Genomic DNA, 15,351 nt, shown 5'->3' on the forward strand with positions numbered 1-15,351 from the left:
AAGTTGTAACCTTCCCAAAAAACAGACTAAACAGAGAGTTTGTTGAGTAAAATTAAACAAAAACTGAATTAGAATGAATGAATAAATGTCACTGAAACTAATAAACATTTTAGTCAAAACAAAATGTTCTTGGCATGGTAGTTTTTCTGCAATGTTAGGCTATTAGGGACTACGGGTGGAAAGATATGATTAATATAGGGATGCACCAATACCACTTTTTCAGAATGAGTCAGATACCGATACCGAAAACCGATACCTGTATTTCCACTGCATTTCTAACATTTCTAATTGTATTACACAATTACATTGTAGATACACCAAAAGAATATAAATCATATTAGTTTGCTTAATTTGTCCATCAAATATATATATATTTCTTTCAGTTATTTTCATGCTTAATTAAGCCTGCTAAAATGCATTGTATGAGCTTCTGTTACTTTCTGCATAAACTAGTGTGAATTCGTCCGTACAAGCGCAAGACGTGAAAGACAATTCAATTCAGTATTCAAGACGTTGGTTTTCAGAGCGGTCGCTTTGGATGTTTCGTTCATGGAACTTCTTGACCGGCAAACGTCCTGTAATAATGTAGGGAACCACCCATTATGCATCAATCGTGTAACAGGTCATGTTTTACTTACATATACGATTTAGTTTTAATCCAAATAACACGCGCTGTTGTGTCTATAAATAGCTGTGTCCGCTAAAAAAGTATGCATTTTTACAATATAAAATCTTTAAAGGCCGTTTTCTCAAAATGTTTTTTTTTTCTCATACTCTGAGCCAGATGTATCCACTTCAGCAGCACTTACATCCACCAAACTTTCCAATTGTATTCCTATCTATATTCTTACAGTTTTTACAGAGGGGTTTGTTCATATATCATTCAGATTCTGATTTATACGAAATTTTATACCTAAAAACGGGGCGAAAATTGTTTTTTTTTATGGCTGTTGTTGATATCGGAGCATTTTAACGAGTAGTCTACGAGTAGGCCTACATGAGCTCAGTTTCAGGTATCGGTATCGGTGCATCCCTAATGATTAAGCAACTTCTGGTTCTTATCAGAGAAGGATTTGGTGTACTTATCATTGTTCCTATCAAATAAGCTCAAACTAAAAATAAATGAAAAAGTATAAACTAAGCCATTTTGTGTAATATTACATTGAAATTATACCAGTTTATACTTCAGAGATTTAGTGTAGATCTAGTGCCTTATGGTGGGGTAAGTTAAAACGCTGGCTCCCACAACATTTGACTCACTTTGCCCCATGGCTGCCATTTTGGGCAAAACTAGCTAGCTTACCAATTCAGACTATTTTTTAGCTAAATGACATTGTTAAATCAACCAATATGGATCATAAATATTTTTAGACCTGTACAAACTTGCTTTGATGTAACAGCCACATCTGTTATGCTACATTTTTACTTTGACAAGCCAAAAACAGTTTTTAAAGTAAATGGGTGCCTTCCACTGCTCCCGTGTGCTTCTCCTTTTCACAGTCTGTTAGAAATGATGGGTGGTTCCAAAATATGGTCAAATGACAATAAAAGTGTACGGTTGCCAAGATAAAGGGGGTGGGTCAACTTACTCACTGGCTCATCTTGCCCCACTCCCCCCACTCATTTAAATTTTACAGTGAAATATAACATTTCTTATTTTGATTTATTCACTAATTTTACTTAATGCTAATTTTTATTAATTACTTCTAACTTAATAATTATTATTATTATTATATAATCACAAAATCTTGGCCAAATTGTGCATCCCTTAAAAACAAGCAAAGCAAACCTGTTTTTAATTAACATTTTAAATTGCAAATCGCAATTCGATTTTCCCCTAACAGCAGCTGTATACTCAAAAAATTTCCAAAGAGTTCCACATACTTATTCCAGTAACAATTTACAGTAAGGTTTCAATACTTAACATTAGTTGAAGCATTCAATACTATTAACAAACAACGAGCAATACATTTGGTAGATTATTTATTAATCTTTGTTAATGTTAGTTAATAAAAAAAGTAGTCATTGTTCATTGTTCAAGTTCATTGTTAGGTTATGGTAACTGCACATCCATGAATTAATTTTAACAGACACAACTTTTAATTTAATTAATACATTAATGCTGAAATTAGCATAAACAAGGATCAAGAAATGCTTCCGGAGGTTTTTTTTTTTTTTCATTGTTAGTTCACTTTAATGTAGTGAAAAAATTGAACCTTAATTTTAAAGTGTTACCATTTTTTGTTATTTCATGTTACCCAATCACAGCAGTGGGCGTTTACATTAAAGATTTAAGGGAGACATGCCCCTTTAAACAGAGCGTTCAAATCATATTGCTTATATTGCCCTTATATTTCTAAATTATAACAGTTTTTAATGTAAAAATAACATTATAAGTGCACCTCAGGAAACATAAAATGTAAAACAAAAATGCAGTTCATGACAGTGGCATGGTTTAAAGGGCATGTGTTGTATGGATCACTTAAGATGCCTTTTCGTTGCTTAAACATTCTGCTTTGCATGCCGGTTTGGATATGAGGGTGAGAAAATGATGACAGAACTTTATTTTTGGGTGAACTATCCTTTTATAGGTCTGTCAGTTTCTGTGTACCACAGAAAATGTCACAGGTCATGATTCAAGTCACTGGGACTAAAACTTTGCTGAATAACTGGAGTCATTTTTGCTTTGTTTAACCTTATGTAGATACATTATGTTCCTGATCTATGTATATTTTCTTATCTGCATTCTACATAAACACCAAACACACAAATATGTGTGTGTGTGTGATCAGTGTGTAATAAAATGAGAACATTTATTACATATATTTAACAAAATTATATATAAGGTGCCAATAAAATTCAACTCCCATTTTCACATTTTATTGTGTTACTGCATGGAACCATTGAAGAAAAAAAAAATCCTCTCATTAAAAATATATCTATATCCTATACTGTAAATCTTAATAGAAATCCTACTGTACAAATGTATGTTTTATATGCATTTATACTATATTATATGGCATTGCAGTGTATATGTGTTTTTCTTTGTTGTATGTGATGGTCGGTAGAATATTTTTGGCCAGCATTTTAAACACTCATGCATTTCTAGTGAATAGTCTAGAATATGGTCAAACCCAGAAGATGAGCAGCTCTGGTTGATGGTTCAGTTGTTCTTGTGGTGTTGATTATTTAGATGTGGGAAGATGTCAGTATGGTGTTCCTCCCGTTGTGATGTATCCAGATAGACGGAGATCTCTTGTGTAATCTTACAGACAGGACAAAGTATTATCAGAAATATAAGAGTAACATGAATTTAAATGAAATGATGTTACAAGAGTCTGCTGTTGCTTTGGCCATGTTTATTTATTCGATAATCTATGCACAAAATGATTATGTGTTCTGTCATACTTGTATTTCAAACTATATGCAAAGATATTGTTAATGTATGGATTCTGATAACTATTAATAGCATTTTTATATTCATGTATATTCATGAAAATCTGATGTCATTTTAATTAAATACAATCATTATATCTGGTAACACTATTTTACAGTGTCCTTGTTTTCACAAGCATTTCCACAGCGTCCCACCACTCCTCAGCGTTTACACAGGTTTGCGTTTTTGAAGTTTGCGAGCCACCAGGCACTGGATGAGCGGGCCGGAGCGCGTTGAGTGTTTTCTGTTTAACGGTGTTGTGTTAGCGGCCCTTAAGTTAATAACTGATGATCTTTGCAACAGAAGTGAATCAATCAATCAAAACTAAATTTAGCTGGACAATAACTTTATTCTAGAGCTTCTGTAAAGCCAAAACAATCTCTGTTACTGTAATTTCCTGTTATCACTGTAAAGCTGCTTTGAAACAATCTATATTGTTAAAAGCGCTATATAAATGAAGATGACGACTTGTTACACGTTACATGTAATTACGGTAGTAATAACTATAAACAATGCATAATTACATGCAACTATCCCTAAACCAAACCCCAATCTTAATCCTTAAGTAAGTTTTTAATTGATTCATTTTACACTACGCAGTTTTCAACTGAAAACAGAAAACTTTTTTTATTGAATTGTACACTTGTAGTGTAATCTTACAAGTCACAAATCTTAAATGTTACTTAGGGTAGGATTTTGTTTTAACACACTTAACACTTTAAAAACTGCATGTTACTTTGTAATAAGTTAATGTATCGTATAATATAATGTACTAGATTGTCACTTCATTATTAATCTGTAATTACACATTTTTTAAATACTTTATAGGTTTCAGTATAAATTACATAAAAGCATATTTTAGTTTAAGCTTGTAATTTGGCAGTACACTTTAACCAAATAATTAATTTACAAGTAATTATGAAATGGCAAATAAAGATGTTAAGTACTTAAGTCTTATTTAAATGCACTTTAAGGCTTTAAAAAGCACTTTTAATTTGAACTGATTGCATTTATACAGTATAATAATTTACAAACATTTAAATTGAATTGAATTGATATTGACAATAATTTTAACCACATTTTCATTTCATTTCACATTAACAATTATGCAGTCTGAAAACATTGCATTCTTTAGTATTTAAGTATTCTTTAGTATATATTCCTTAAAGTATATTATAGCTGTAATAAATACTCTTTTTAAAAGTATGTTAAAGTTGACTTCTTTTTTCACAAGGGTAAGTTCAATGTACAGCAATATTCTATCATTTCTGGATAGAGTAGCTCTAGAAAATTGTCTCAGCTAGTGGAATGGCTTGGTGTTTAAGGTAGATGGGAGAGCATAGGTTCCTGTATAACACCAGCATATTTCAGCAGAGTGTCATTAACCTTAAAATAATGATATTGTTGACTCCACTTGAAGGCAGTATAGTGTGTGACCTTATGAATATGCTCAGAGGATACCATAGAACTTTGGTGATAACGCCCCCTACTGGCACATGATCATACTTCTAAATAATGTACTTTGATTCTTTATATCATGCTTTATGAATGGCTCCGTGGTTGATTGAATTGTTGTTCAGTTTTTTTAAATGAATTTTACTAACAAAGTTATATCACAATATCATCATATTTATAATTATTGTCATAGCTGTTGAAAAACAAGTGCACACAATAAAACCACACTAAAGTTGTCAAATTGTACCGTCACGTGTTTTATAGCCTAGAATTTATATATTATTTAAGAATATATTTATAAATGCTGAAAAATTAAAACTTATCCCATAAAGTGTGATATCATGCCTCAACATGACCCCAGCCTCCCTGTATTTATATTAGAACATCAGGCTTCATTAATAACTATTATTTTACTTTTTCACTCATTCATTAGCGTTCTTTTTTCTTAAGGAACTGAGAATGCTAATGTAATAAATGGAGTGTCTACTCTCAGTTCGTCACTAGAGGGAGCTGTAAATGCGCTAAAAGGTTCTCATGCTTAAAGTCAACATGTTGACAAAGTGTTATCGATAGCTAAATATACTCTACATAGTACAGTACAGATAAACGAACTAAATTATCTTACTAAACTATCTACTTATCCATTTTTCAATTAAAAATAATTACAAAATAATCCTATAACAGTAGCCTATATTGTATACACGGAATACAGACATAATGATTTTTATACTGTACAAACTCTATATGCTCTAACGGTAAGATTTATAAGCTGTTTTCCAAATGGGGACCAAAAAAAAAGTCACCACAAGGACAAGGATTTCGGAGATTGCCATCTTCATGGAGACAATTTGTCCCCATAATGTAGGGTTTACCTGAACCACAACACACACACACACACACACACACACACACACACACAGAGAGAGTATAGATAGAGCTCAGCAACCATTGGTTACTATTAGCATTGACATTTGTTTACTGATGTTTATTTAAAATATGTATGTTTCAATAAGACAGTGAGGGTTTTTCAGTCAGGCCCGTATGGTGCTTGATTTCCAGACGCAGATTATGAAATGTTTGCGTTCTTTACTGTGATGCAGGTACTGTAGGCTAATAGCTCACACCAGAGGAATGTACAGGAAACGCAAATGGACGTGTGTGTGTGTGTGTGTCTACCCTATCCTCTACCGTCATTGCCTTCATAGTCATTGGTCAAAGATAATGGATCATCTCAGGCAGGATTCCAAGAAAGTGATTCCATTTGTCATTGTTTGGAATTCCTCAAACACCTCTGTTACTGGGGGCATAAACATCAAAGCGATCATACCTTCAGTTAGCCTGTGATAAGGATGAATTTTACAATTTTGAAGGTGTGTTTTAAAACACCTAGATTAATAGCATAGCTGTTACTCATAGGCCTATACCTCCCACAACAATCTTAATTTTTTGTAAACATTTCTTTTTAACATTTCTGTAAAAGGGATTTGTAAAGGGATCCCTTGTGAAAAAACAGTATTTATTTATTTAAAAACTACTTCTTTAATTGTATACTGTAATGATTTCAGTTTAAATGCAACTAGCTGAACTTAAGAGTGCTTTAATGACTCACTTAAAGGGATAGTTCACCCAAAAATGAAAATTGGCACACGATTTACTCACCCTGAAGCCATCCTAGGTGTATATGACATTCTTCTTTCAGATGAATACAATCGAAGTAATATTAAAAAATGTCCTGGCTCTTCCAAGCTTTATAATGGGAGTGAATGGGTATATGATTTTGGAAGTCCATCAAAGTGCATCTATCCATGATTAAAGTGCTCCACACGGCTCTGGGGAGTTAATAAAGGGCTTCTGAAGTGAAGGGTAAAGGTAAATCCATATTTAAAACTTTATAGACTAAAATAGCTTCCGACATAACTCTGATTGTATTCGTCTGAAAGAAGAATGTCATACACCTATGGCTTCAGGGTGAGTAAATCATGGGCTATTTTTCATTTTTGGGTGAACTATCCATTTAAAAAGGACTTAGATATGAATATGTAATTTCATATTTAGCCTCTTATTTTTTAAATGTGGTTAAGATGTACTGACAAGCATTTACGGTAAACTACAACATCAACTTCATTTCTATCAAAACTTTAAATTACAGATAATGGTGAAGTTGCAACTTAGTCAGTTAAAAATATAATAACTTTAAATGTAATATTGGATAAAACACTACAGCTAAAATTATAAACAAGTACTTTGCGCTTTAGTATGTTAGTCATAGTCAACATGACAACATAATAATTTAAAATGTACTTTAAGTAAATATTTTAAATTAACACTATTACAAGTGCAATTCTTGAAAGTGTTATCTGCAAGTATAGTTTTCAAAAAAAAAAAAACTTTTAAAATTTTAAGTACACTACAAGTGCACAATGAAGAGGCTGCAATTAAGAACACTTATTTTTCACAAGGGATAGTTCAGTCAAATAAAAATTCTGTCATCATTTACTACTTTAGATTATTCCAAATCTTTATTCGGTGATAAAGTCAAACAAAGTCATTTAGTCTTTTTGTCAATTTAATGAAAGTCAGTGGGGTGCAAAAGAACCCCAATTGACCCCGTTCGCAAAGACCCGCCACCTTTAGTTACTGTTGCTATGTCCGACAAGCCACGCCGCTCTCACGCCACACACCAACATGTTCTCACGCAGTGAAAAATACATTGCGGAGCAAAGAGGACACTGATAGCGTGATGACAGACAGGACATGGAACTTAATTTTGAATAAACAAAGTCTCAACTTTCAAATTTGGTCATGTTTTTAAAGAAATTTAAACAATAAATATCGTTTTGTGGCTCTTTAATGTGTCTGACAGATCGGTGTAGCCTACAGCCTCAGTTAAAGCTGCACGTGAACCTATCATCTTTCTAGATCATCTTCCTTCTAGTTAATTTGTAGCATCAAATAAACGTGAATGAACATAAGAAGGAATGTTGTTTTAACTGCGGAAAGACATCACTACACTCCGTTTTTCAAGTTCAAATCCTCCAACGACGTTAATCTACTAACTCTCCTGACTGCTTTGTCGGACAAAAATGGCGGATGGCGGATTATGATTGGTCAGACCGCCTGTCAATCAAACTCCATGCAAAGGGTCAATTGGAAACCAATTTATTTTAGAGGTATAGAGCTGGTAAGTCCTGCCCATCTGCAAAACCCCAAGTGGACCTCTAGGTTGAAAAATCGTCAATGCAAGTGAATGGGAGAAAATAATTATTTTCTGGTCCAATTTGAATTGTGCCATGAATGTGAACATATGTTGTCTGTGAATTTTTTATATAATTTTTCATGTTACGAGTTTGACAGTATATGGTATGATTCTTCAGCTAGCAGGAAAAGACATAACGAGAAAGACTACATGTCGCCTATGTGACGTCACCCCATAAAGTTGACTTACCCGTGGTTTTCGCCAACCTCAACGATTTTGTCCTCTCCCTGAAAGAAGGCAGTGAAGTGCACCAAAGACACAGCCATGTTTAGCGGGATCCGTGAGCTAGTGTCCGTGTGCGAGTGGTGGTGACGTTTCAAACGCGTCTAAAGCAGCGAAGAGTTGTAGTCCACAAAGTGCTCTCACACAAAGTCTAACCGTATCAAACTTCTACCCGCTAAATTGTAGCATTCTTTAAACGAAAAATTATATAAAAAATTCACAGACAACATATGTTCACATTCATGGCACAATTCAAATGGGACCAGAAAATAATTATTTTCTCCCATTCACTTGCATTGACGATTTTTCAACCTAGAGGTCCAGGGGGATTAGACGAAGGGGCGGGACTTACCAGCTTGTTTTCCATGGAAGAAAATTATGACTCAATTTTCATGTGAAGGGTGAACTATACCTTTAATATGTCACTGATACTGTATGTGATGTCTTAAAAGGGGTCTATGTGGAATGGCACACTTCACAATTCCAAAGCTAAGTTTCAACAATGACATCACTATTCCTGCATTGTTTAACAATTTTGCATGTCATATTTTCTGCTCTCTCTCTCTCTCTCTCTCTCTCTCTCTCTCTCTCTCTCTCTCTCTCTCTCTCTCTCTCTCTCTCTCTCTCTCTCTCTCTCTCTCTCTCTCTCTCTCTCTCTCTCTCTCTCTCTCTCTCTCTCTCTCTCCCAGTTTTGGTCAGGAAAGTCTTATGGAGCATAAGGTGTCAAAGTGCAGAGGAGCAGTGCATTCCTGAGAGCTTCTGAATGAATTCCACAGGCGCTTTCAGTTGTTTTGTGTTTGTCTGAGCAATAGCGCCACATTCCTTCAACAAGCCACCACGTTAAGTGGAAGAGGAAATGGATAAAGCGACATTGTTAGATTGTGACTGTAGAAACTGAGACAGAAAAACAGAGAGTAAGTCTGAGGTGTAGTGTGAGTGTACTGAGCAATCATTAACTTATCAAGCACAACAATCTGTCTAAGAAAAAATGTTTTATAAATGCTATACAACACAATTAATCATATTCTTATGACTTTAAGCTCTTAGTTCATAAATCTGACATGTATGCAATATTTGATTGGGGAAATAGCAACATGTAATGATACAAGATGGTTTATGATCTTCAAAAATGATGGGAGACTTAACAAACATCTTTTAGTTATTGTTGTATCTTCTTGACCTCCACATTTCCAACAGGACAAATAATCTGTGAGGTGCCATTGTTTGGTAGATTGTGACATCACTCTGGCATTTCCTGCCCCCCTGCAGTGACTCCTGACTGTTTAATATTTGTCCAGTTTATAGGAGGAACATTTTTGTTTTGTAGGGCAGTTGCTGTATAAATTACCATGCAATATTCTTCAACCCATATTTAACATCACATAACAATTATTGCAGAATTTTTTTTTTCATTTATTTTTTAATTGCGTATCATGCATTTTAATTCTAATAACCAACAAAGTAACCAACTCTCTAAATAAATAAATGCTTTAGTTATATTCTGTTAGAAAAAAAGATCAGGTTTTCTCTGCCATTACCATTATCATTAATTATTTTATATCGGCAAAATATGGAAAAGAATTGAACTCAATGCTGGAAGAGCAGCTAGAGGACATGTGTACATTTCCTGTGTTTAATAAAATGTCTTCCTTCAGGTCAGAATATTTTGCATATATGAATCAGTGACATTTGTTAACAGGAGTGTGCTGATAGGATTAATGACAGACAAATGATGCTCTCCTGACCTCCACTGATGGGGTTTCGTGTTTAATTTGCATATTTCCTGAATGTTATGTAATTTTCCCTGTGGTCCCTGTGGTCAAATATATAAGGTAGGGAAAAAAGAGTGGTTCCACTTTATTTTGATAGTCCACTTTAGACATTTTACTAACTATAAGTAACTTTTCAACTACATGTCAACTAGCTCTCCTTAGAGTATTAGTAGTAGACTGTTATGGTTAGGTGTTAGCTAGGGTTCAGGTTAGGAGAATAAGTTGACTTGTAGTTGCCAAGTTACTTACAGTATAGTCAGTAGAATGTCTGTTGGGGGACCAACAAAATAAAGTGTTAGCAAATATTAAGCAGACAGTCTACTAATACTGACAGTTAGTTGACATGTAGTTGCAAAGTTACTTATAGTTATAGAATGTCTAAAGTGGACTATCGAAATAGTGTTACCAAAAGAGTCAACTCTCAGTGTCACATTATGAGTTATGAGCTTTTATATGCTATATAAAATGTGTGTATACAGTAAAAGATAATTGCAAAACAAATTTAATAAGGAAAATGTCATTGCTCAGATTACACACACACACACTCACACAGTAATATTGTTACTTTACAATATTACTGTTTTTACTCTATATAATTAATGTTATAGAATCAAGAAATACACCCTAACCTGTGAGGATATCTAACCAATCTTATTATGCCATGACATATGAATAATCTGTGGTCCTGGACTGGATATCCTGGACATGCACTATCAGTCCTGCTTTTTCCTCCAGGGGTTTTCTGCACTAATGTGGAATGTATCCCTGGACACATGCAAAACATGCCCGTTAAATGCTATCTCCTCTGATGATGACAGCACGTGGGCTCCCCCTGCGAAAAAACAAAACAAAAAAAGGTTTCCTGTTTCTGTGACACTGACTTATCCAGGGGGAGTTAATGACATCACTCCCTGTTCCATACCTTTCTTCCCCCCCCCCCCCCCCCATATCATACATGCCTTGAACCAATCAGGAGGCAGGAAAACTGAAATCAGTGGAACAGTCAATGGGGAGGAGCGTTCGGCAGGATAAATGGAAGGCGGGCAGGTTGAGTTGAACACAAGCACCTGTCAGTCTCTCTCTTGAGCACTGTGGACTGCAGACACTGACTGAACATCAACACTCAACTGGATTTAACAGACGTGTTAAACTCTTGAGAAACTACAATGGCTCTCTCACTGCGGATTGCTGTCTTTGTCTCAGTTGCACTATGTGTGCTGCAGCAAGGTAAGATACTTCTACCTTTTTAAAGAAGAAGATTCAAAAGTCACAAAAGTATGAGCTGTGCACTTTCGGTTTCAAAAAGGTTAGATTAATTAGACGTTTCAGTTGTTTTATCTTGACAGCAATGCGATTTTATGGAGCTTAGATGGAGATTTTTCATCTCAGATTTTGGAATTGAGAAAAGGTCTCCACTAATCAGATGTTATGATTAAATTGTCATATATGTCAGTGTATTCTCTTGTACTTGTGACCCTACTGCCAAAACATAACACACAAAGAAAATGATTGTCTTATTATCTTTACAGATAAGTGCAGCTGTCAGTACTCCGTGTCATATCTATATAGAGTAATGATTTTATACCGCATTTACATACTAGAATTTGTGCATTTATCAGATTACATGGAAATGAATTCTTTCCATGTAATTGATCTAATATAGAATAATACATCATGGCATCGATGGGAACATCCACGGAAACTTTCCATTCCACAAAAGGTTCTTTATAGTGGAAAAAGGTTCTCTAGATTATTAAAATGCTATTTCACACTAAGAAAATATTTTCTGAAAGGTTCCGTGTGGAACCAAAAATGGTTCTTCTATGGCATTACAGTAAAAAAAAAAAAAAAAAAAATATATATATATATATATATATATATATATATATATATATATATATATATATATATATATATATTTTTTTTTTTTTTAAGAGTGTATGAAATATTGTGCAACTGAATCTGATCTGTATTTTTGTTGGTATGTATACAGGTTGATTCGGTCATGTAAAAATCAGTAGATTTAGAGATTACCATATATTTTAGGTTACCAGAAATCCATTTGTGAATGTTTCTAAAAAGATTCTGTGTGTTTTCTAGGGTTTGGATATCCACTATCTGAAAAGTCTGAAGCTTCTAGCAATCCACCTGCTCTCAAACGGGTTCGCACCAAGCGCTGCTCCTGTAGCAGTTGGTTGGACGACGAGTGCATCTATTTCTGCCATTTGGACATCATCTGGGTCAACACACCAAGGTGAGTGTGTATATAAGATAAAATAGCATGAGTTTAGGGAATGAGGTACTTGATAATTTTCAAAAAGACACCAGTTGAATTCACTTAAATTAACAAAAGCTTTTCTTCTCATTGTAAAACCCCAAAATAGGTCCCAGTGCTAAATTAGGTCCAGAATATGTCATTTTAATAACATGTAGACACTGAAATACGCAAATTTATAACATCTCGTGTGCATTTGAATGAATTATCTGCTAATTCTCTTCTTCTCATCTCACTACAGTAAGATAACCCCTTTTGGTCTGGGAAGTTCTCTTTCCCGTCGCCGGCGTTCCACTGGCCGTTGTGAATGTGCGAATCCCACTGATCGTACCTGCTCCAGTTTCTGTCACACCAGGTGAGCTCCACCCTGAAGATGAAATCAGATAGATACGTGTCATTTTGTCTGACGCGGATGCCGTAGGCAGTCGTGTGTGACCTGCGGAGATCAGGGCAGTTTGTGTGGGAGGATTTACCGAGCTCTGATATGAATCCCTTTTTTGAGATAAAAGGAAATAAGGGAGTGAAAAAGAAACCATCTAATGACTAAAGTAGTAATGAGTCATGCAGGTCCCAAAATAAAAGGACAACTATTTTTTTAAGTTTATTTTTATCAGAACAGTCCTGTGGTTGTTCAAGGACGGCATTAGCTAATGTCTGTATTTGTCTGTTTGTATTTGGGAGAGACATTTGGATTTGGATGCCAGAGCAAGCCACTGGAAAAAAGTTGAAATCTTTTATTTTATATATATATATAAATACAAAGCAAACTTTATACAATAGCATTGCCAGTCAAAATATGGACACATTTGAATGATCAAACTGTTAACTGGTGAATTTAGTGTGTGACCTTATTCTCAAATTTTATCTGCAGTTCAGAAAATCCAGATATGGAGATTGCGACCCAACTTGGTGACCAGTCAAATTACATGGGCAAAAGCAGTGATCATCTACTGTCAACTCTCAGGTAAATTTGCCATCAACATAAGCACTATTAGCACATGCTTTTGCTTCAATGAACACAAAATATCATGCTTTGGGGCTAAACAATGTTTCATTTCCATTTACAGGAAGGTGGTTAAAGACAACCTCATGACAGCGTCACGATCTGCTACACCCCCCAAAAAATCCAGAGCCAGGAATCTCTTGATCAGTTAGAGAGAGATGAAACGACGGTCGTGTGAGCATTTGAACAAAACCAATCCTGGATGAAGAGGATGTGCCTTGTGAGGAGAGGGGGCAAACATGGGGGATGCTCTGAATTCAAGATAGAACTGAAAGTTTCTTCAGTTGAGGTGGAGCAGAAACGTTTGTTCGCCAGAGTACAAGGATGATTTAGGTGGTGAAAAGAAGAACAGATCACCTTCTGCACCAGTAAAATTGTGACATTTGCACATGAGTGAGCTGAAATCTGAAAAATCGCTGAAATACTGCAAACATTTTTGCAGGAAGTTACGGTGGGATCCTTCTTGAAAAGACAAAATATATATATAGATATACAAACATAAAAACCCTTTACCCTCAGACTGAAGGACTATTTTTTATTAATGTTTTATTTTAATATCCTTTATTTATTAGAGTTTTTCTCTGTATCAGAGCTTAACTATATTATATTATTTATTTATTTATATATTTATTAAAATTTTATTTGGAAAATGAATGTGTCTGATGCTTTCTATGAACAACTGCTCAAGAAAGTGTCTAAATGAAAAAAAAAAAAAAATGACCAGAAAAAAGCTGTTGCCGTGAGGAATGTTTATCTGTTTTCCTTTTTACGACTTTTCCTTCCCTCCATTTTTACTCTTTTTTTCCCCCCCTTCAGTGAAGGCGGAAGTATTTATTGCATACTTTCAGTTGGGTGTTTTTATTGTTCAGATACCAGCAAGTTTCAATAGCTCAACACTTGCCAAAAAATGCTGTTATTGTTTTCCTACATTGCAAACCAGCTTCTACTGTCTGCTGGGTCCATTGTGTAAAAGACTTTAGTGCTACTGTATGTAGAGTTCCCATTACTGTCTCAAAATACCCTGAATTAAATGGAACCTATTAATGACTATTATTATTTATACATACAGAGTTCTGACTATTGTAATCCATTTAATTATCCTGCACCTGTTCTTGTTTTCTTCCTTATTCACAGATACTTGAATGTTTAAACTTGAATTGCTTACATCCAGAAGTCAGTTTATTTATTTAACTTATTCAATGAAATCTATTTTTTGTATCATTGTTTCTATTAATAAACAAACAATCTGCTATCAAATAACACAGAAATCTTTATTGACTTATGGCAATTTTCTGTATTGCACGGTCATTGGATCACGTCCAGATGAGTAAAATATCACATTACACTCCTTGTTAAACATTAAATTCCTCCACAATATACTGTAAATCCATCTTCTCATATACATCACACTTTACAAACCACAAAAACAGGGTACATTTATGAAACACGCAACTTTTAAATGAAAAAGGGCATTTTATGCAACCCTTTATATGTCAACTAAATGAGAAACCATGTGAGATATTTTATTGTAATGTCAGCGTCATATCTGTGGCTGATGCTTTAAGATATCCTTGAAAAATGTTCATGCAGAACTTTGGAGTACTGAGAATTCCACATGTGCATTCAAACAGGTACGCAACATACATATTTTAAAGGTCAGAAGAGATGTTAGCTATATGGGTGAGGTGAGACTAAAAACATTTGTGTTATTTCTTTTTTAAGCAGAGTTTGACAGTCTTCTGAGACGGTATTTTATCTTTATCTTGTGCAGTCTCTTTGTCTACCACCCCAGCTACCCGAATGTTTACTCAATACTTGCCGTTTTGAAATTCCAAGGAACATTTAAGGTATTCCATAATGTAAGAGTATCATTATGTGGGTTGATCTGTAGAATTTGGCTTATGTAAAAAAAATTAAGTAAAATGTTTGAAA

At 34.5% G+C, this 15,351-nt stretch overlaps 1 protein-coding gene across 1 annotated transcript; it reads left to right on the top strand.

The window, feature by feature from the left end:
* Positions 1 to 11,198: 11,198 nt before the first annotated feature.
* Positions 11,199 to 14,121, top strand: edn2 (endothelin 2). Its single transcript, XM_081375665.1, has 5 exons — positions 11,199 to 11,368; positions 12,242 to 12,395; positions 12,658 to 12,771; positions 13,288 to 13,380; positions 13,484 to 14,121. The coding sequence occupies exons 1-5, from the start codon at positions 11,308 to 11,310 to the stop codon at positions 13,569 to 13,571; spliced, it is 510 nt and encodes a 169-aa protein (XP_081231791.1). The 5' UTR covers positions 11,199 to 11,307; the 3' UTR covers positions 13,572 to 14,121.
* The last annotated feature ends 1,230 nt before the right edge of the window (positions 14,122 to 15,351 follow it).

This window comes from Scardinius erythrophthalmus (assembly GCF_964197995.2).
Source record: "Scardinius erythrophthalmus genome assembly, chromosome: 10".
Classification (NCBI taxonomy): domain Eukaryota; kingdom Metazoa; phylum Chordata; class Actinopteri; order Cypriniformes; family Leuciscidae; genus Scardinius; species Scardinius erythrophthalmus.

What these genes read in the sequence shown, in the direction of transcription:
- edn2 (XM_081375665.1), top strand. Translation starts at nt 11,308, where the DNA reads ATGGCTCTCTCACTGCGGATTGCTGTCTTTGTCTCAGTTGCACTATGT. An exon ending in ACTATGTGTGCTGCAGCAAG is followed by an intron (nt 11,369 to 12,241) that starts GTAAGATACTTC and finishes TGTGTTTTCTAG; the next exon opens with GGTTTGGATATCCACTATCT. An exon ending in TCCAGTTTCTGTCACACCAG is followed by an intron (nt 12,772 to 13,287) that starts GTGAGCTCCACC and finishes TTTTATCTGCAG; the next exon opens with TTCAGAAAATCCAGATATGG.